General features: G+C 37.1%; 3 protein-coding genes across 4 annotated transcripts; all 3 read right to left on the bottom strand.

Moving 5' to 3' along the window:
- Positions 1 to 6,568: 6,568 nt before the first annotated feature.
- On the bottom strand, positions 6,569 to 10,463 carry LOC126796107 (pentatricopeptide repeat-containing protein At4g39530-like). The gene is given in 3 exon segments (XM_050522870.1): positions 6,569 to 6,837; positions 7,186 to 8,076; positions 8,079 to 10,463. Coding segments are annotated over 2 exon segments (2,532 nt in total). The 3' UTR covers positions 6,569 to 6,837; positions 7,186 to 7,929.
- Positions 10,464 to 11,949: 1,486 nt separating this feature from the next.
- On the bottom strand, positions 11,950 to 14,677 carry LOC126796111 (pre-rRNA-processing protein TSR2-like). The gene is made up of 6 exons (XM_050522877.1): positions 14,530 to 14,677; positions 13,922 to 14,141; positions 13,633 to 13,721; positions 12,831 to 12,944; positions 12,511 to 12,741; positions 11,950 to 12,376 (listed from the first exon to the last, which is right to left on the bottom strand). The coding sequence occupies exons 2-5, from the start codon at positions 14,103 to 14,105 to the stop codon at positions 12,547 to 12,549; spliced, it is 582 nt and encodes a 193-aa protein (XP_050378834.1). The 5' UTR covers positions 14,106 to 14,141; positions 14,530 to 14,677; the 3' UTR covers positions 11,950 to 12,376; positions 12,511 to 12,546.
- A 3,736-nt stretch (positions 14,678 to 18,413) lies between these two features.
- On the bottom strand, positions 18,414 to 21,609 carry LOC126796110 (uncharacterized). Of its 2 annotated transcripts, none has more exons than XM_050522876.1 (3): positions 21,494 to 21,609; positions 20,903 to 20,978; positions 18,414 to 19,117 (listed from the first exon to the last, which is right to left on the bottom strand). In XM_050522876.1, exons 2-3 carry the CDS (start codon positions 20,969 to 20,971, stop codon positions 18,545 to 18,547), a joined length of 642 nt encoding a protein of 213 aa, XP_050378833.1. In that variant the 5' UTR covers positions 20,972 to 20,978; positions 21,494 to 21,609; the 3' UTR covers positions 18,414 to 18,544. The 2 variants fall into 2 exon arrangements, with proteins under 2 accessions (XP_050378833.1, XP_050378831.1); XM_050522874.1 differs by lacking the exon at positions 21,494 to 21,609 and adding an exon at positions 21,299 to 21,450.
- Between the last annotated feature and the right edge of the window lie 1,086 nt (positions 21,610 to 22,695).

Below are 22,695 nucleotides of genomic sequence, written 5' to 3'. Positions count from 1 at the left end.
AATGGATTGTTGGAAATAGTACGGATATTAAGTTTTGGACATTCAATTGAGTTTTTAACTACCTTTTAATTGATCTGGTCATACCATCCTTTAGACCTCATTTCAATTTAGATGAATGTGTAGTAGATTACATTTCGAATAATGCTTGGAATATAAATAAACTAGCCATGCATCTTGACCAAGACATTATTGATGAAATTACTTCTCTAAATATTCCTGTGACACTAGGCCAAAATATGGATTAGACAATATCGGATAGACAATACTTACTAAAATAACTATTGTCTAAAAGTATCATACAATGGTACCAAAATAACAATTGTCTGAATTCTAGAGAACAACAATGGTTTTAAAGTGACCATTGTTTGGAAATATTATAGAGAATGATTTAGCTTATACATGAATACCATTGTTATAGATTTCACTTCCAACAATGGTTTCTGTTTTGACCATTGTAGCATTGTCTGGACGACTTTAAAACTATGTATCATAGACGTTTGGTCTTTATATTTATTCAAATTACATTGTCTTAGGTTGAAAGAGACAATAATTTTCAAAACGTTAAGCATACTATGAGAAACCCTAGCTACCTCTTTGTGGCGCCATCTAGGATATTTTCTAAAATGTTCTCTCGCCTACCCCATCAATTAGATATGAAATTTAGAGTTAACTGTATCACTTACACTGAAACCCAGAGCTCCCATTTTCATTGAAACGCAGACCTCATGGCACTACTACAAATGTAGCCTTTCATGATAGAAAATTTATAATGTTTGGCTAAAAACGTCATCATATGTCTTTTTTATGACGTTTACAAAAGGAAATGTCAAAGATCTAATTTATCTTGTAAGCATTAGTTTTTAATGACGTTTACGACCGTTATTAAAAGTATGACGCTTGTAAAGCGTCATAGAAAGTGTTTTTATGATGTTGTTTTAGCTGTTATGGAAAACAAGTTCATGACATGTATTAACTATCGTAGAAACAATATTTTATGACGTTTTTAATGTGTCATAACTCTAAGATGAACTATGACAATTTACCACCGTCACAAAAAATTTGGCTAAAATTTGATGATTGTGCTCAAATATTTTTCATTTCACACATTTTGACTGAATTTAAATTTTTCATCTGGCCTAGACATATTTTTTTTTCACCTTTTTGTTCTTAGCTATTCTCATTAAAAAAAGAACTAAATGAAAAAATAACACAATGATATATTCATTTAATTACTCTAATTTGATAAAATTATCTACTGCTCTCCCTTTCATCTCTCTTAGCCACACTCCCCCTCATATTCTTCTTCAACCCCAAACCCAAGCTGAACCCAGAAACCCCCAAACCCTCCGTCGTCATGGGTCGCCGCCCCGCCCGTTTCTGCTGCTATATCAAGAACAAGCCCTACTCCAAATCCCGCTTCGACCGCGGAGTGCTTGATCCGAAGATCTGAATCTACAATGTCGATAGCTTTCCATGTTCTCATATCTGAATCGTAATTTCACAAGATCCATTTCCATATTCTTAGGATTAACAAGATGCTTTCCTATGCCGAAGCCGATAGGCTTCAGATTGGTATGAGGGGAGACTTGCACCAGGGTTGATATCAGACAGGTGTATCCCTTTCTTCTTGCCAAGTTCCCACCAATATATCATTTGCTCTCAATATTTATTGTGCCCACATTCCTGTTTCGATTCTATTCCCTCCCAAAAGAGATTTCTCTTATTGGGTTAGCCAATTCTTGGACTCTCTCTCTCTCTCTCTATCTCTCTCATAGTCTCTCTGGTCCTTGTTCTTGTTTTGTTTGCATACTTACCTTCCTGACTTGCTTTGCTGCTAAGTTTCTGGTCTTGTTTCAGCTCCACCACTTTGGTAAGCAAGTTTCTATCTTGTTTGGTTTTTCTCTTTTGGCTTTTTGGGAATCCTGGATTGTGGGTTACCTAAACTATGAATGTTTCTTGCTTTCTTGGGGATTCCATTGGCTGAATTGTGTGACTTTTTCTTTGTTGGGAGTTTAAATATACTTGTGGTTTGATAGGAGCACAAAGTGTGACGTCCTTAATGCGTTTATGCCCCATTCTTACTCTTTGTTACCTCTTATTTCGTATATTTTAGTTTCTTTTGTATAAATAAATGTCTAGGTAGAGCTTATATCGATTATGAGTTAATTGATGATGAAATCGTGCTAAGTGTTAAGAATCATTGTTAAGATATGATTCATTCTTCGAGTAGCATTCATCATTTCCTATTTCTTTGTTTCTAACGTACTTATTCTTATTAGGGAATACAAATCCATGTTGGAGAAGGAAAACAATCCTAGTTCCACAAGGAAACAGAATAAGATATGCACTTAAAAGCCAAATCCATGCAAGAATCAAAATGATGTCAAGATTCGTAGTCCAACTTCGACGGGTCCCCTGGATAGCTCCAATCGAATTAGAAGACGTACCATATATAGATAGAAAGCTTTGTGAGTCTAATTTCTGTAGGATTTGGAATCAAATCAATATCTTAATCCTACATGGAGATATGACTGAATCATTACTCGGATGTCCAGTGGGCTCGGCATAATGATCTCAGCCATTGATTTGTTTTTGATCCTAGGGCTATGAGGGAAACTTGGGACATTGTTTCTCCTATATATAGAGCACAAATATATATATATATATATATATATCAAAATCTCCATAAATTTCTGCACCAAAGGATGTCAAAGAAGGCATGCATCAAATTAATGAGAAGAGGTAAGAAAGTCAAAAAAAGCATACAGCAAATTAATGAGAAGAGGTCAGAAAAATCAAACATGGCTGCAACAATTAAGATTCTTGCGGACTTCCTAATTCAAAGAAAGAAATTTGTGCAAAAGAAATCAGCATTAAAGGAGGAAGAAGATATGCAATTAATGTCTAATCCTTATAGAAATCAGAATTCTGGTAGTGCAGGTTATCCAACTTTGACATGTTCTCCTGGACAGCTCACAATGATTCAGAAAATACATGATATATGGATGGAAAGCTACAGAAATCTACTTGCAAATGCCAGTTGGAATCATCTCAATATCTATTTTCTAGAGAAAGTTATGGCCACCACAAAGCACAAAGGTCAATCTGCCAAATTGAGAAAATATAGGAAACCTCAACCAATTTGGTTTTAACTTTGTGGACGTTGTGGCCAGCCTCCCTTGGGTTTCTTCCTCTATATATATCACCTCTTTTTAATTCCACAAAAAAAGATCATCAACCTTGCACATAAGTATAGCCAAAGTTTTGCCCAAACACTTTCATTCACCAAGAACCATAGAATCCGAATTCACCACCTTTCACCATATTTTCTGTCCAAAGCTTGGGAGCCTAGGATACCATACTCTTGAAGATTTCGTGCTACCTTTGTAAGGAATCTTGGGAGGAGAATTATAAAGTGTAACTCTATGATTTTTATGTTTAGTTTTCGGGTTTTTATGTTCTTGTTCTTGGATGATTTATGTTTAGGTTTTGTTAAAGTTATTTTTATTCTTGTCTATGAGATATTTGTAACTTTTGAATGACATGATGAATTAAGGTTTTCGATTTTAATTCAATGATTTTAGGTTTTATGCCATGAGTTTTTGTTTATTTATGTTCTTGATTAATTTTCGGTGTGTTCTTATATTGCATGTGTGATTAAGACAAGTAGTTGATATCGCATATGTTAATCATTCAAAGTTAAAAACAATTTTGATACAAGTAGTTGATTAATTGTTTGTCCTTTGTTCTTCCACCGATTATGATCTTAAGTTCGACATTGGATAGGTGCTTAAACATGTTGATTTCTCTATGTGATACGTAATTCCATGATAAATTAGTATGTTAGGTTTCGTTGCAAGACAAGTAGTTGAACTCGATAGTATCTATGTATTAGGAACCAAGTAGGAACTTGATGCAAGATCGAACTTAAGATGGGATGGGGAAATCATATATATATCGTTTTACTCAGAATCAATGGTGTACCTCTTTGTTGTGGTTTATACACACATAAAGAATATTATGAACATAACATAATATAAAGCTTGGAGGAATGCACCAACATAAGATACAAATCAATACCCAGTTGGAATCTTGTACTACGAAGCTATCTGAAAATTATCGGCTTATATAGTATGATTTATAGAATGTGTAATTGGCTAGTTTGTGTACTATGCGGTCAGATCAGTTTGTCTATTTAATATAACTATCATTCAAGATTTTGAGTTAACTGACATTTGTTCATTTCTTTTAGTTAATTGCAGTTCGAGTTGTATTCCTATATACGATTGTTCTATATACTGGAATATTGATTAGTACAATGACATGCCTCTGTTTGTTATTTGAGTTTTAATGTGATCACTTATATGCCTCATGCTTGAATGATTCCATCAAACATGAGAATTGATGAAAAGTTTCTCTGTTTTTATCTACAGAAACTTTGTGAGCTTCCAGACATTAAAGGAGTTCGTGCGCCCCTCCCCCCTAAAGCTCAGCGTCCCACAGTCAATTTGCTAGTTACTCATGGACAAAGTTTGTACCAACTTGACCACAATTTATAAGTACTAGTTATGTATGTTTAGGCAAGATAATGTAACAATATTTGATGGAGATTTGATTTTGATTATATATATATATATTATTTGGTATATGCATGTTGTTGGTTTAAGTTTGAATTGGTTATGATGGATTTGTAATCTTTTGGGACAATATGGCAAACCAAAACTATTGTCTAGCAGTTCCATTTCTAAAATAAAACTATTGTCTATGGATAGAGACACACAATAGTATCTCAAACCTTGAAAGCCAAAAAGAACTGTTAGAGTGACATATGCGACAATAGATTTTATAGAAAAAACATTGTATGGAGACTATATAGTAATAATCTGGGAGAAGAACCATTGTCTTCTATTATTTAGACGATGTAATGCTTAGTCTGCACCATTGTAAAACATAATCTTACACAATGGTTTTCTACAAATAGGTATTGTCTGTTCTGGTATTCAGACAATACAAATTTTTTAACCGAGCATATTATTTGAAGTTCTTTCAGACAATACTTTCTAACCATTGTCTGAGTTGCGTATCAGACAATTGTTGGATAGACAATGGTCAAGGGCTATATTAGACAATGGTCAAGACAAAACCATTAGAAACTAAGATCACAAATTGAGACCAGCAACAATCTTATAGATATGGAAGCACAATAAAAGAAAGAAATCATGGAAGACTTTCTCCCTAACTACACCAAGCAAGCCCCCATGTCCAACCCCAGTGGTCGCAGCATTCGGCGCGGGGAAGAAGCTTCCCGGCGTAAGGGAGCTTTTCGAGAAGCCACCGGAGCTGAGGGAGATGACTGGATTTGCATACGGCCCTTTGATCATCTGCCTTCTTTCTCCAACTCCAAATTCCTAGTAGCATGTATTACTGCAACAAATGATACAGATGACAACGTCTTTATCTATAGGAATTATAGTAATCCAAGGCGCTATATTGTGATCATTTTCTATTTTAAGTATTTTTCATGCACAACTCGATAAGCCACCTTGCATCTGAATTAACATCAAATGACTAATACGCCAACAGTCATATCTAACAAACCAAAACATGATTTCATATATATCCTCGGTTTATGTCAAGCAAGGTCTGTATTCTTTTCATGACTCCAACTTGAAATGCACTACTTAACGAGGCTTGATCAAGTTCCATCCCTTATCTCCATTCCATCTGAAGACACTTGTATCTTCTATAAAATTCTCCACCACTAATACATGCACATCAATGCAGTCCCAAACAAAACTTCAAAATCCAAGAAAAGACTCAAATACAAAAGAATGCATGCAGCTGTACTCTAATATGGATATCATCATCGATCATCCGCAAGAAAAGCAACGACTGAGTATAGGTCGCCGGGATCAATAGCAAACCTCGCATTTGATCTCAAGAGCAGATATCGGGCAATTGTAAACTGAGGGGACTTCGAGGGGATCTAAATAGAGGTAGTTTTTTCTGATTGGGTATCTCTTTGGTTTAAGATTTTAGGGTTTTGAGATTCAGGCGGCAGGTAATCTAAGGAAACTAGCTAACCCAATAATCAGAAATGGCAAATTCATCCATATATTCAAGGAAGAATCAGGAACAATTTGTAACACAGATTCGAGTAAACATCATATAATAAAGTTGATAGCTTAACTGACTTAAACAAAAACAAGAAATAAAAGTCTTCAAAGAATTTGAATTCAAAGTATCTTTCTAACATGAATTCTTGAGAAAAAAGCTGTTGGTCAATAACTCAATATTTATAACCGAAATCCCAACGTACCAAGAAAACAAAGTAATTATGCATAATGCACTCTAAACATAGAGCTGAGTCACGGTTGAGTAAGGAGCTCATGTCACTTTTCAAAGTTCAAACCACAAAATGTTTTGTATGGAACAACTGAAGTTTTATATGTGATTTTAGGCCATGCCTTCTCAAGCATATATATATGCATTCTCATCTCAGCGGTACCATGTCGAGCGTAATCTTCACTTCAGAGTTCAGAAAGATGCAACTGTGAATTCTATTTTCATAGTTGTTCAGGACCACATGCCATTGGCAGCTCCACTTGACACGATGCTGTAGTATCTGCCACAAAACCAATGCCTTTGATCTGCGTAGTCAGATTGGCTAAGAAAATGATCACATCAGTTTCACAATGATCTCTTTTAAGTTTTAAGTTTTCAGCAACTCCTTCCAAATGATCTCTTCAAATAATGCCCCTCGAAACTACGTCCAGTTTTATGGAGATATATACAAAATTGTTTAGCCTCATGATACTGGAGCAAACACTGCTACTTCTGCATATTCCAAGTCTGAAAAGTTGAATACTAGTACTGTATGGATACTTGACAATAACTGAATAACTTCATTTGCCACGTCATTAAAACTGTCTAATGGGGGCTTGACATTTCAGCATTTTTATTAGATTAGGGAAAATCGATGGCCTCTCCCTCAACTTCTGGCTATGGGTTAGGGTTTATCTCTCCTTAAATCAGAGAGAAGTAAATATGTACGAGGATAGCAAGACTTAACCCAAGCTTGCACTTTTGAAAGTTATATGTTTAGAAGTTTATGTAGAGTGCCAATGGCAATTCATCATAGAAGAATTGAGTAATTGTGAAATTTGGTAAAATTATAGAACTGACCAGGTGACATGGGCAAGAAGAACGTTGTCCTTCCGAACATTGCTGCAGACTCCCACCCCCCAAGTTGCGTACATGATAAACTCTGAATCAAATGGCTGAACTTCTCTTCCATTGTAACACTACGCTTCATAGTACATGGTAGAAACCCATAGGCCATACCATACGTGATACTCCACACAAGTGATGCAACTTTGAACTTTGGAGAACTAGAACCTCTGGAAAACTAAATCACAGTAATTCAATGAAGACAACATCAAGAAATGATATTTTACCAATGCTTTTCCCATCATGCTTGATAATTGAACTTCTCCGCTGAAGTATCTCTCATTCTCTAAGCTGCAAATAGAACATCAACTTGCATTTAATACCTTCATGCATGTACACAATTAGAATCAATCTTTTCTATTTTGGACTACCACTAGGTGTGATCTCTGTATTTCATCAAATCATCCGCTCCAGTGATGTCTGTACCAGCTTCTTGAATGCGACTTATGTTTCAATCCCAACAAAGAATCTTCCTCCATTATGTTTGCACATATGCACTTACATTCAGATGGTAAACCTTCTGCATTACTCAAAGCCTAGATTGATTCACCAGCTTAAATATCTCGACTAAAGGTAGCCCAACATTTTGCATGTCGAGCATAATCTTCACTTCAGAGTTCAGAAAGATGCACCTGTGAAGTCTATTTTCATAGTTGTTCAGGCGCACATGCCGTTGGCAGCTCCACTTGGCACGATTGCTCAAGCATGAACCATACATGCTGTAGTATCAGGCACAAAACCAATGCCTTTGATCTGCGTAGTCAGATTGGCTAAAATTGAAAAAATCAGACGAGTTTCACAATTATCTCTTTTAATTTTTCAGTAAATAGGCTTGTCAACCTCTCCTAAACCCAACTACGTCCAGTTTCTTTTACTACACCATTACACTCCATTTTTTCCCTCACCCTCTTGACATCATCCCACATACCTTCAGCTGCATACATATTTGAAAGTAAGATATATGATCCACTATCCTTTGGATCACTCAAAATTGTCATCTCTGCTGCATAGATCCCCAATTCAACATTACCTGCAGCTGTACATGCACTCAGGAAACTCCTCCATAGAATTGCTGCTGGTTCCATTGGCATTTTCTCAATAAATTCCTTAGCTTCATATAATTTACCAGCACGTCCCAGGAGAGAAACGATGCAAGAATAATGGTCTATCCCTGGTTCAATTCCAAACGAAGGCATTGATTCAAAGTGACGAAGTCCGTCTTCCAAAAGGCCTGCATGGCTACAAGCTGATAGCAAACCCACAAATGTAATATAGTTGGGTTTTAATCCCCCTTTCATCATTTTTTCAAACATCAAAATAGCATTTTCTGCTTCTCCATGATGAGCATACGTTGAAATAATGGAATTCCAACAGGCAACATCTTTAAAAGTTCTGGAATCGAATATTTTGTGAGCCTCGTGAATGTTTCCACACTTGGAATACATATCCACAAGGGCATTTGTGACAAAAGGATCATTCTCAAGACCAATTCTAATGATCTGGCTGTGAAACTTTTGACCATGCTGGATACTTGCTAGGTTGCTGGCTGCTGAGATTAGGGAAGCAAAAGTAAACTCATTAGGAATTTGTCTCGATACCTGTAGTTCTGAGTACAACTTAAAAGCCTCTTCACTATCCAGCTGTTGGGCGTATCCGCAAAACATTGCATTCCACACTACTATGTCTTTTTCATTCATTTCCTCGAATACAAGTTTAGCTTCTTGAATACATGAACACTTGGAATAAACATCTATGAGAGCGCTGCCCGCAAAAACATCCAAGGATAATCCGTACTTGGTGGTCAGCCCATGGATTTGCTTGCTTAATTCCAAGGTCAATGAAGCAGCTGAGACACCAAGAAGACTGACAAATGTCAAGATACTAGGCCGGACCAATCTAAGCCTCATCAGATTGAAAAGATCCAAAGCTTCAACCAACTTCTCCTGTCTTGAGTATCCTTCAATCATTGCATTGTAAGAGACCACATTATGATCAGTCATGGAATCAAAAACTCTTCTTGCGTCGTTCAGTGAATCACATTTTGCATACATATCAATCAAACTATTCTTCACATAATATTCGCAGACAAGATCACCCCTTATAGTATAAGCGTGCACTTGTCTCCCATGTTTTAGAGCCCCAAGTGAACCACATGAAGTAAGAATGCTACTGCACCCATATCCGTCTGGCTTCCAACCCGATCTGGTCATGTCAGAAAATAGCTTAACGGCCTCCATGTGCATTGAGTTCTGCATATACCCTGCTATCATTGTGGTCCATGATATAAGGTCCTTATCCACCATCTTATCAAATAGCTTCTGACCCGCCTGGACTTGACTGCACTTTGTGTAGAAATCTACTAGTACATTAACCACCAGAACATCCATTTCCGTTCCCCTTCTCAGCGCATAAGCATGGATCTGCTTGCCGCCTCCAACAAACTTGAGCGCAGAACATGCCGTCAGAAGAGCAGAGAGCACATATTTATCCGGAACAACATCACTGTCCCTCATACGACAAAACAGTTCCAAAGCCTCCTCACTCCTCCCACTTTTCGCGTTCCCTGCTATGACTATAGTCCAAGTAACCGCGCTTCTAACATCCAACCCATCAAAAATCAATCTCGCCTCCTCCATATCACCCATTTTCACATAAAAATCAATCAAAGAAGTACCCACAAAGACTTCCTTATCAAAACCAGTCTTTACAACAAAACAATGTACTTGGGCGCCTTGATCAGCACCTCCTAATTGCGTACAAGCCCGAATAACACTAGGCAACGTATACTCATTCGGCCTCCCATCAGAGCTTCTATGAAACTCCGAGAACACATACAGTGCTTCCTCACTCTTGCCATGTTTGGCGTACATCGAAACCATGGAGGACCAAGTGACGGAGCTCCTCTCAGGCATTGTATCAAACACCTTCCGTGCATAAACAATCAACCCACATCTCTTGTACGAATCAAGAAGAAGATTGGACAGGAAGACATCCTGTCGAAAACCCAATGCGAGAACCTGAGCGTGGATTGTTTTGGGTTTGTTCGGAAGGCCTAGTTGTAAGAGATAGACTAATGCACGCCTCCGGGTTTGGATTGGAAGAGAATGGAGAGATGTGTTTTGCGATTCGAGAAGAGGGGAAGGTAAGGAGGAGAACAAGTGGAGGAATTGGTGGGTGGAAGTGATGATGGCTTTGTGATGATGTCTTAGGTAGTGAAGTGAAGAGTTTCTCATGCTATATAGGCTGTGTTTGGTAACTCAGCTGCTTATTGGGTCCGGTGATTATAAACTAAAGTTTTGCTCAATCGTTTATATAATGAGCTCTCTGTGTGTTCATTGCTATGTAAACGAAAAATTTGAGATACTCTGTGACTTTCAATTGAGAGAAACACAGATGGTAGATATAAATTAAGGTATGCTGATAATTAGCTAGCTTCCAACTTTTGATTCTAATGTAAACAATTCCCCTGGATTTGTTCTTTGTTTCATAGTATATAATTGGGAAGAGACTATATTGATTTTAGTTGTGAAATGGTTGTTTGTATAGGCAACTACCAAAAACTCATAACAGATTCTGCTGACAAAGTGATAGTATGCTCTTCCACTAGATAGTCATATTGGTACACTCTAATTTTCATTGAAATTTAGTTCAAGGTTAGTGTCCTGTGAATCAACACACTACAAATTATGGCAGACAAGTTTAGAGAGTTATAATTATGTAGTTTTAGTACTGGACTAATCACTAATCTTTCGCTAATAGCTATATCACCTACAAACATGTTAAAATGGCAACTATCAACTACTAGTCTGCAGGCATGAACCTTTGTTTTTTCTTTCTTTTCTCAGCTCAATCCCAGAAAGCTGAAGAGGTTTTATGAAGAAGACAGGTGATTCAATTAAAAGTACAACCATCAGTGGCATTGACAACAGAAAGAACCAGCTTGAATCACATTAACTACATCGAGCTCAAATGCTCGATCCTCTAATGGTTGAGAGAGAGAGAGAGAGAGGTCTGTTTCTACACTTAATTTTGCTTATCGATCGTCATTCTTGTGCAGTACTTATAGAGATGAGAGATTAGGAAACTCCTAAGAGCATCAGCAGTGGAGACTTATTTTCTACTCATATTTGGGTCGAAATAAGCCTGTAAGGTTATCCATATTTTCTCTTGTATAATTTGGACACTGTTTCAAAACCCGGCAAGATAACAAGTAAAGCGCACTGAATACTTACAGAAGAATAACGGAAAACCTTTCAGGTAATATTAGGGGCACTGCATCATGCCTTTTCAGACCATAAGAAAGCTTACCGCTTGCACTACAGATATAATGTGAAGTCACAAGTTACAATTGATCACATCGGTTTTCATGCATCCATACAAAAGCAACTAGTTCACACCAGAGAACACACCGGCTGCTAAATTCTTGCATGGAGGGGACACCAAAGATCTCTACCCTTCCATGGCTTGTAGGTTTTCCTTGTAGGTTTTTTTGTATTCTTTTACTAATCGAATAAAAAAAAGAAAAAAAAGATCTCTACCCTTCCATGGCTTGGAATCCCTTGGATAGTTACAATGTTTTTTGTTGTATGCATCCAAACTGTGCTATCTTATGTTGTCTTCATTTAGATTTCATTACGTGTTATTCTCATTAAAGGGAAAACTGGACCAAACGAAGAGATGAAGGAATTAAACCATCGTTTCTCCACTGAACACATCCGGCCTAAAGACTGAGCAGGTTGAAATTGCAACAAATTCAACGACAATCCTTGGTGTTAAGCTGTATACAAAGCAAAACTTTCTTTACACGTACCACTTAATGCTCTAGATCCCAACAGAACAAGAAAATATTTAAGATAAAGCAGCCACATATAGGATAGAGCAGCCCCCTCAATCCACAATACTAGAATGGAATACGATATAAGTCAACTGACTAAAGATTGAAGCCCGTAATGATGCCCAAATTCTAACCGTGTCCGTAATGATTAAATACTGAAGCCAGTAAAATTAAGGCAGCCACTTCCTCGCCCATCAAAAATATTAATATTCAGAGATAATTTCTATTACCCCGACCTCTTCTTGGGAGGTAGTCCAACGTCCCACCAATGTCCCAACCAACGTCCTCACCGTCTTTGTCATCATCCAAAACCTGGCATGAGTAAGGAAGAGGATGAAAACCAATGTCCACATGTACTTCTTCAACCCCCAAAAAAAAAAAAAAGGAATTGGCAAACTCAAAGAGCTGTTGAAACTATTTATGTACAAATGTACAATAGAAATTACCTGCATAACTGTCAAAGAAGGTATTAATATTCCAACCTAATTTCTTTTACCCCAACCTCTTCTTGGTCCGACCACCTCCCAGCCATCTTCTGATTCGACTGCCTGCTTGGTCTTTGGCTCTACTGCAGAAGACTCTGGTTCGTCCACAATCATACCAGATGCCTCATCTTTATTCATGGTAGGATCAGTATCATCATCGTCGCCATCACTGTCTTCATCATCATCCAAAACCTGGCATGAGTAAGGAAGAGGATGAAAAAAAAACAATGTCCACAGGCATTTCTTCAACAAAATGACTCCTAATGTACAATAGAACTTACCTGTTTAACATGAGGAGTAGGAGCTCTTCGACTAATGGCTTCCCTTAGGCTTTCAATAGACTTGAAATTGCAATCCAAACATTCTTGATGCATAATCATTATTTTTTCAGCAACCTGTGCAAATTGCAAAACCAATCATAAGTTTTAAAAACACTATAGAGATAAAACAGCCCTTTAAATTCCATCCCACATATCCACTTGCATAGACTTTCTTGAGCTCTCACTAGAAAGAGTTGCTAGCTGAACTTTCTCCTTGCATAATTTTTGAACTACCAACTACTCGTGCAAATATAAAGACAAAATAAACCATTAAAGTAAGAAATTGAGTCTAGATATCAACCAGCCTTAAGCTTTCAATAGACTTGAAATCCAATGTACACATTCTCCTAGTATTCTCTAAGCATAATTACTAACTTTACAGGAATACCTTGATAAATCCGCAAAAGAAATGAAAAAAGAGAAAAACAATGACACAGAGGCACAAGATTGCATCCCTTATATCCACTAGTCACAATAATTTGCTTTTCATCTACCTGTGAAGAGACTCAGCTGACTAAAGCCGTACATTTAATGACAATAAAAGAATTTGAAAGATTATACATTTAACAAAGGACTGAATCAGAACAACAGACAATCTCTGAATGTACACTCCCTCCACAAGCATAGCACAACAAAAAATATTTGTAATACAAGCCATCAAGATGTTACAATATGTCTAAGAAAATGGCGCAACTTGCAACACAATCCATCAAGAAGTTACAATATATCTAATAAAATGATGTGTTGAAAGTCTGAAACATACCTCCTCAATGCTACCATCCTCTATCAAAGTATTGAGGGAGCTCATAGCTTCAATCAGCATTTCTTCTAAATCATCTATATATAGAGGTTCTGCAAAAGAATGCGGCACATAACTATCAGAATGAGAATTCACATATTTCCTTTGACAAATTAAATAGTAGAGATGAGTTAGACCACATTGCAAGCTCATAATTGAGTGATGGAATTGGAGAGTTTCCGGCACAAAGATTCATAATTTATCGACTACATATGAAGTAAGAGTAGGAAACTTTGGGTACATAAAAAAGTACCGGTGGAGTGATTGACCCAGTAGACGATGTCGGAAACGAGCTGCTCGGCCTTTTGGCGCGAGTCACGGCCGCCCCACTCGTTCTCGACGGCCAATTGGAGCGCCGACCACCGAGACATAACTAACCCTACGCCTTCTTGGAACACCGTAGCAGCCGCCCCCGTTAGCTTTCTCTCTGGCTCCATTTTTCAGGGCTCTGTGTCTCTGTCAACCCTAAATCACTGACGAAATAAACCCAAAAAAAAAAAACAGTTGGTATTAGTTATAACAATTAAGCAGCCTCAATCTTACTATCCCTACTTAAACCCCAAAGCTTAATTAGACTGAGCCCATAACCCTAAAACTATCCACAACCATATCTAAAATTAACCCCCCCCCCCCCCCTAAAAATTAGAAAAAGTTAAATCTTTTACAAGAGAACCCAGAATTCAACTTTGTCAATCAAACTATAAAGTGGGTTTTCTCTGTAGAACCCAGAACTCAGAAGTAGTGTTCTTAGCTTTTATAAGCAAAATCAAACACACTATTGAAGAAGAACGATTGGATATAAACAAAACTGAAGCTATAAAATCAGATATATAAGGGTAGTAGAGAGAAGAGATGTGGTACCTGAGAGTATCTGAGAAGCACAGCGAGAGTTTTCAGATGGGGAAAATACTGAGAGAGAGAGAAGCTCAACATACACATAAATAAATCAAAGCCCTAAAGGCCTAAACCCTTTTACCCGACCCGTTTTTTATTTTAGGATCGTAACTGGTACCGGTTTGAATGGGAAATCGGGTTCAGTTTTTCGTTATCAAACTATACTATGTGTCATTGTGTTAGGATCAGAATTCATACATAGGGTTGCAACAAAAAGATTGAAGCGAAATTAACAATACGAAAAGGAAATAAACTAAATAAACTTTCTATTCATTTTCATTGATGTCCCGTATAGAGTGTGATAATACTCGGTACGACCAGAATACTCTAAGGATCCAGAATGACGACCCGACCCAAAAGCCCATTACAGATATCTGACCCAAAATAGAATAAGATTTACTCATAGGCTAATACATGACCCATCTTAGTAATTGTGAACCTAACAATCATGCCCCCCTAAAAGAAGCCATGTCCTCATGCCTTGAGAAAGAACAATGTGCAGCGAATTGTAGACCCCAAGCAACTGGCTCTCATAAGGCTTTGTTATCACCACGGAGCTGTTGAGGCAATGACTCAGGAGCCATGTACTCATACACAAAAATCATCTCTCCAGTTTATGCATCACTTGTATTATTGTTTCAAGAATATATGGGTAAATGAAGCACACTAAGAACTATGAAATGGTCTTTAATCCCGAATGATAAAAGAGCTCGGTAGGAGAACACTAAGCAAAGAGTTCGAGGTCTGCAATCAACAAGGGATTGCTGAGAAATCATGGCAATGTGCAACTTCTTCTCATCACTTGTAGCAACAACAGCTCTGATGAGCAAATCGTGGCAAGAAAACCCCAAGCCAACTCCCTATGTTTCTTTTGCAAGAGTGTTCTTGCAACTACACATAACCTGAACAAGTCTTGTAGTATCCTTAAACTTTTTCATGTGATCAATAACATGCAAGCAACTTGAGATAAGCGCAAGAATAATTGCAACAGACCACTTCTTGTGTTCATGTTGAGGCTGGACCAACCCTATCGACATAAATGTGGGCAATTGAGCAAATGAACTAGTGGAGAGTTCCTCTGACAAGGAAGTGGTGTCATTAAGTGCAATAGAATAAAAATACTTGCAACAATGGCCTTGATCCGACCAAACAGCAAGTCAATATGATACATATGCTGCACTAACTCCAAACTCAAAATATGAACATGTACACATGATGTTGGACCTCCCTTCCTCCCTTTAAGGTAAGTACATATGATGTAGTAGGTATGAAGAAATAACTTCAGCACGGCACAAATAAGAAGTGAATGTTGGTGGAGTTTGAGGAACCTCTTGACATGGCCTCTCATACTGGGTCTCGTTAGTTTCTGAATTCCAATAATACAAGGAACCCAATGAACCATCAATTAAGCCTCTCCAAGGGGTTGGGAGCGTCGGGTCTGCCGAAGCATATTGTGGAGCACTGTGTGCAAAGGTTGCAGAAGCTCGAAGTTTGGTGGAAGTTTTTCGAAGTTGCCCCAATTTGACACGAGACTCTTGAAGTTGACTCTAACACTTTTGCATCTTGGTTGTTAGGGTGTGGTTGAATTTCTGAAAAGCGACGAGGCAAGCATGTAGTGTTGCATCAAACTGTGGGTTAGGGTTGGCTATCGGGGCTTGATTTTGTGAAGAAAGGGGATGGTTGCGGCTACTGGGTTTTATGTGCTAGTGAATTGGGACACATAATTTGTGACTGAAATGTGGGAATTGATTGATTGACGACATATTGTGGCTGAAAGGAAGGAAAATATGGTTCCACAGTGGATGCGAGTGGGAGTGAAGGGGTGGGTTGAAGTTTGTATCTTTCTGGGTGGGGAAAGGAAATTGGAGAGTAAGTGTGTAGCCATTAATGACCATCGTAGGCGGTTCCGGATGTTGGTGACCGAGATTGTGGTAGTGGGAGGGTAGTGTATACCCGGAGCTAGCAAGTGGAGGAAATGATGGGTATGCAGAGTATGATGGGTAAAGTGATGAAGACGACGACATAGACGAAACCCAAGGCCTTTCAAGCTGGGTGACGTTTGTTTTTATATCCAGTAGTAGAAAAGCCCATAACAATCAAATAACACTTTCCATGGAGAAGGGAGGGCGGGATCGTCAGACGCAAGTTGCGGCGACGGTAGGGTGGGATAACTAGTAACATGATATAGCTCGCCCATATGGACCGAAGGTCTCTGATACCAAATGTTAGGGTCAAAATCCATACATAGGGTTGCAACAGAGGCTGTTCCAATAAGGACCAACTTCTTGCGGACTTCATAAGGACTTTTAAACTCAATCATCAGATTAAAGGAACATTTTTCATTTTAAAAGCAAAATAGAACTGCATACACCGAATCAACTCACCCATTTCCTCTTCTGTCGCAACGTCCTCCTCCGCCCTTTCATCTCCATCTCTATCATCCTCTCCATCATAAGTTCATAACCATTTCCCAGCTATAAAGAAAAGAAGGATTAATATGTGATTATGCATTTTACCCTTCAACATTTTGGTGTTATGGTAATAAAAATTAATGGATTGAAATCATAACCTAAAGATTTAACTCAGAATCAAAATCATAGATGTCTTGATTTGTTACTATCTTACCCTTTTTCACAGTATTTTTTTAGATTGTTGGTCTTATTCAAATAGTGATGGAAGAATTAGGAACGAGAACAGTCAAATCTGGGAGGACTAATTGTTGGGAGGTGGGGGTGGTGGTGGTGAGGAGTGTTTGGGTTAAGAGAGGGGTGAGGATCAGATATAGTCCTCGCCGATACCGTCGGGGTCTTCGAAGTAGATGAGAGAGAAGAAGAGAGAAAGTGAAGAGATGTGAGACGGCGAGTCAATTCTTACGGTGATGCGATATGATGTTGCTACAACCAACTTTGGGATTATTGCTCTTCTCTACAGTTTGGGAAGAGGGGCAGAGGAGGTGGTTTACCATGGAGATGAAGAGGAAAAGGAACTGGGGAGATGTGAGGGTTGATTATGTGTATCCCATCCTATTTTGCACTTAAAATGAAAACCATCAATTTTATCCAATGATTGAGTTTAAAAGTCCTGACAAAAAGTCCGCACGAAGTTGGTCCTTATTGGAACAGCCTCCGGGTTGCAACAAGAAGATTGAAGCGAAATTAACAATACAAAAAGGAAATAAACTAAATAAACTTCATATTCATTTTCATTGATATCCCCATACAAAGTGCAGCTCACAGTTTATATAATCGTTACAACCAGAATACCATAAGGATCTGGAATGATGACCCGACCCAAAAGCCCATCACAAATATATGGCCCAAAATAGAATAAGATTACTCATAGGTTAATACATGACCCATCTTAATAATTGTGATCCTAACACATTGTGTCAATGAACATTATTTTTTCTCAAAAAAAAAAACATTATTACAATTGACAAGGATAACAAATTCACAATGACACACTAACAAAATTTTATGTTATTTGGAATTTTCTCTAGATGATCAAGACTTACCCGTCTCATAGAAGCATGTAAAATGCGACATGATGGAGTTGCACATCAGTGAAGCAGGGGCCGTTGTGGCTCATGGAATTAGTTGCTAGTACTTGTTTTGAGTTGAGGTTCTCTCTTATAAGAGTTAAAGAGTAACGTACCCATTTTGATGTATTCTTTTGAAGTTAACAACTTGGCATTCCAATAAAAAAATTGTGGCATTGTTCAATGATGTGTCAAAAAAAAAAGTGCTCAACATGACTAAATTAAGTCTCACAACACAAACACAAATACCTTCTCCACAAAATATTTGAACTTTAAACCAGTCAATTAAGATGCGTAAGCATAATACAATTAATTCATCTTAATTTCATATATTCCACTTTTATAGATTTTACAGTCCTACAGATTATATGAATCTTTACATTGAATCCAATTCATTGTGAAATAAATTTGGAACAAAGACAAAATTAAGCTCTTCTAGAAAGTCTAAAATCGAACCCAGCAACGGGTGCATTGTGCTATACAATCTCCCTTGCAATCAACATTGTAACCCAACACTCTTGGATTTCTAAGGAGAAGATTTCGAAGCGATTTTCCTTTTATTCCCCATTGCTTTTCCAAAAGCTGAACATTGGTTTTCATCTCATGTTCAAGATTACATCCAAGAACTTCTGGGAATTTTTTAAGCAACTTACTCAAATCATCGTCAGACAGGTTTAAACTCCTAAGGTAGTCCATCTTTTCGCATACAATCTCAAATTTTGGAACTTTGTTTTTTCTTTCTTCACCCCAGTAGGGTGAATGAATCAGACCAAAAGCTTTCCCAAGTATCTTGTCTCCCTCTTCAGTACTGATACTCAATGCAGACAGAGCATCTAGACATGCTTCTAATGTCTTCCGGTCATCATCAGTCAAAGTCACGTTTCTATTTTCTGCAGTTGAATGCAATACCCATTTCTTCTTAGAAATACTCGGTGCACAAGCTGCTCTATTCAGGCTTTGTGAAAAACAATTCACATGTAGAGATCCTATATTTGGTGCAGCAGTTAAAATCTCAGTCTGCACGAGAATTGCAATAGATTAAGTAAAGCATACTGATAAAAGAACAAGAACAGAAAATCTTCAAGATTAAATTAGAAGGGAATGTCAAATTTTTCACAGGCCATAAGCAGAAAACTTGAACTACTAATGTACTGACAAGTCAAAAGTTAAAACTGTCATGCACGCATACAAAAGATTTGTTCACATTAGAGAAGAACATACTGGCTGCTAATTGTGAGGTCAAAAGTCACCTCAAGGGGACACCAAGGATCTCTACTCTTTCATCGCTTGGATAGACACAATTGTTCTTGGTTGTGTGCATTTAAAACATATCTAAGGCTGTGTTCATTTCATAAGATACTTTTTACACATCTCACAGTGTTACTTTCATTTAAGGGAAATCCATATAAAGCAAAACGAAGTAAGAGATGAAGGCATTAAAACCACATGCAGCAGGCAAATCCAAAGGGCAAAAATACACTCAGGGAATTGACATTATTTATTTTCAATCTGTTCACTCTAAACATGTCCACTTTCATAAAAATGCTAACGACTGAGCAGGGTTGAATTTGAGAACAAAGTCAATGATATCCTTGGGCTAAATTAGTTTTGTATCCAGAGCTAAAATTTCTATATACTTACGTAGTAGAGCACAGAAAAGTGAGCATAATTACAATAGTAAGCCAGCAATCACGACATTCTAACAAAAATGGAAATCATTTTTAAGACAAAGCAGCCGCATATAGAATAGAGCAGCCCCCTCAGTCCACATTATGAGAATGAAATAAGATTTGTTTGAACCCGTTAGCGACTGAAGCCCATAAGGCCATAATGATGCGTTGATACTCAAAACCTAATCTGTCCTATGCAAATCCACTTACTCCCCTCTTTTTCGTCAGAACTATTACCATTCCAGCCAAGTAATTTTGAAATAGTATTAATCAGACTACAATTCAATGATCTTTTGGAATTTTTCCTTCCAACAATAGTACAATGTTTTCAAGAAAAATGAGGGGGATGCATCTGAAGATGGAATGACCAAAGTCAACCTTCTACTGAAATAAAAACTACCACAACCTCAAAGTAATGCCCCTGAAGATGGAGTGACCAAAGTCAACCTTCTTTACTCTAATAACTACTAAAACCTCAAAGTAATCATACACTGGAAGGAAAAGACAGATCACCTGCCCCTTTGCAAATGGTAGACCACTAAGTTGATAACCGAATATTCCATTTTTTCTTATCATTAACAATATTGGTCTTTACTTTTCCCTGTTCAATATTCTAAACAAGCTTCTGTATCATGATGTACTGCGCCTTCTAAATCATCGCATTGGGTTGAACATCAAAACAGTTAAATCATAAATCCAAACTCCAACATATGACTGAACAGATGTTCTAGAAAACAATATTCCAAAACAAATAATCCGACATTCAAATTATACAGCTTACATGAAAATCATTCAATTTTAAGTAGAAACTGTGAACCCAGCCTGCCAAAATGAGGAGGCACCCAGAAACTATTATCATATAACATATAGGGGGGAAGTAAAGAGTCTCGAACTCTGTATGTCTAGGGTATTTTGTGTGTGTCTATAATAAACAAAATCAATAAATATATAATTATAAGGAAGCAAAAAAGAAAAAGTTGAGGAGAAGAGAGAACCAAAAAATGTAGATATGACAAATTCATACATTTGCCAACATAAAAGCCATTTGAGTATCTAAGCTACTACAGAGTAAAGCATCAACATATTTCTTAACAAACTGACACCAGCAATGTTCACTTGAGATGGTACTCACAGTGGTATAGCAAAAGCGTAGTGCAGAATCATTGGCTAGCAATGGGGAGGCTAGGGATCGTCCGAGCATCGTCGACCTATCAAAACATTAAAAACAATGTGTCAACAGGGTCTGGAAAAAAGGAAACACCAGGCAGATAGTTCACCATGTTTATTTGTTGAGATAGACAGTTGGAACAAAAAGAAAACAATACAAGGAAATATATCATCTCTGTAACTAAAGAAAACAGATTTAGTAGACAAAAGCATCATTATTCATTAATAGTAATAGGATGTTATCAGAACAGTTATGCTAAAGCAAGTATCTTTGTTATGAATCCAATGAAAGTCAATCTCAAAGTAAATTTGTCAGAAGAATATGAAGAAACCCAACAGCATGATTCAGTAAGCAGTTTACAGATTCATCTGGAATCGACTCTCTTTGGAATGAGAAAGAGAGGCTTGGATTCATTAAAGCATTTCAGAAGCCCAGAGCTTCATTTCAGTTCCACACATATATGCAAGTTTTTGATCAAGCATAGCAATAAAGGGTGAAACTAGCAGTGTGTGATTTTGGTATTGGGTTGTTTGAGAATTGAAGAAAGAAACATACCCGTCGGACTTGGGTCAGCTCTTCCTCTCTACTTGGAAATCTCAGAGGAGACCACCTGGCCTTCCAGGGAAGAGAAGAGCCAAATACGTATGGAGTCGAATCGAAATCGAATCGACTAGTCTCTGCGCCACATATTTATTCATGCTCTCATTTTCACTTCCCCTCTTTTTTTTTGTCCAAGTACACTACTTACCTTCAGTTACTTCTATTTTTGTTTTTTTTATCTTTTTGGTGAAACTCAGATTTTTATTATCTTCCTTCTAAAACTACTCCTATCTTGTGAGCAAATCAACGATATATTTATTATATTCTTTTACTTAATTAATTTCTTGTTCTGAATTTAGTTTTCCTATTTCATCTCATACACAATTCCTTGATTAAAAGGGAGAATGGTATACACTATCCCTAATGAGTTTCATAATAGGAAAACTAGAGGACCTCCTCCTTATCGACACTGGCATGTACCCATGTATATTTTCACGGACTTACACAATCTTTTTTTTAGAACAAATAATGTAGTTGATTTATCAATATGATTTAGGATTTATTTGGTATTGTTGCGACTTAAAAAAAAAATACTTCCACTGTATTGTGAAAAAAATCAGCTGTAAATTAAAACAGATTTGCGTTTGGTAAATATTACTTTTAAAAGTGCTATCGATAAATAAAATGTTTGATAAAATCTAAACAAAACTACTGTAGATATGGTCAACTACAAAAAAGGACATAATTTGTTTTTTTGACATATTGAGAATATTAAAGATAAATGTGTTATTTAAGAATTTACAGAAAAATATTAACATTTATTGAGTTTTGTATAAAAACAACTTCTAAAAGCAATAAGTTGATTTTAAAAACTGTTGTGGGTGACTTATAAATTCTAAAAAAATTGATTTTTCTAAAAAATTACCAAATACAATGAATTTTAAAAATAAACCTAAAAGGTGATTTTTTTTTTAGAAATGAAGTTGTACCAAACTAAGTCTCGAATTCCTAATTTCCTACAACCCAAGATAGTGGTTTATTTTCCACATTTATGTTCCCTTAATTTTATTTATTTTTACGTGTTGCATTTTTACCATTTTAAACATTCTTGATCTATCATATCTTTCATGGACATTATCGGAACTTCAATTACACAGTGTACCAAGCAAGGTAGATTGTTTTATCTTCTAAATCCCAAGCCTCATGACTCAAGGAGT

The sequence above is a fragment of the Argentina anserina genome, chromosome 5, assembly GCF_933775445.1.
Source record: "Argentina anserina chromosome 5, drPotAnse1.1, whole genome shotgun sequence".
Lineage (NCBI taxonomy): Eukaryota > Viridiplantae > Streptophyta > Magnoliopsida > Rosales > Rosaceae > Argentina > Argentina anserina.
The sequence above is the reverse complement of the archived record's forward strand: the minus strand, read 5'-3'. Positions and strand labels throughout refer to the sequence as shown.

Excerpts from the sequence above, each read along its gene's own strand:
- LOC126796111 (XM_050522877.1), bottom strand. The coding sequence starts at position 14,105 with ATGGAGCCAGAGAGAAAGCTAACGGGGGCGGCTGCTACGGTGTTCCAA. Across the intron at positions 13,722-13,921 it reads CTGGGTCAATCACTCCACCG|AACCTCTATATATAGATGAT; the intron begins GTACTTTTTTAT and ends ATTCTTTTGCAG. Across the intron at positions 12,945-13,632 it reads AGGATGGTAGCATTGAGGAG|GTTGCTGAAAAAATAATGAT; the intron begins GTATGTTTCAGA and ends CAATTTGCACAG.
- LOC126796110 (XM_050522874.1), bottom strand. Across the intron at positions 19,118-20,902 it reads TACGCTTTTGCTATACCACT|ACTGAGATTTTAACTGCTGC; the intron begins GTGAGTACCATC and ends ATTCTCGTGCAG.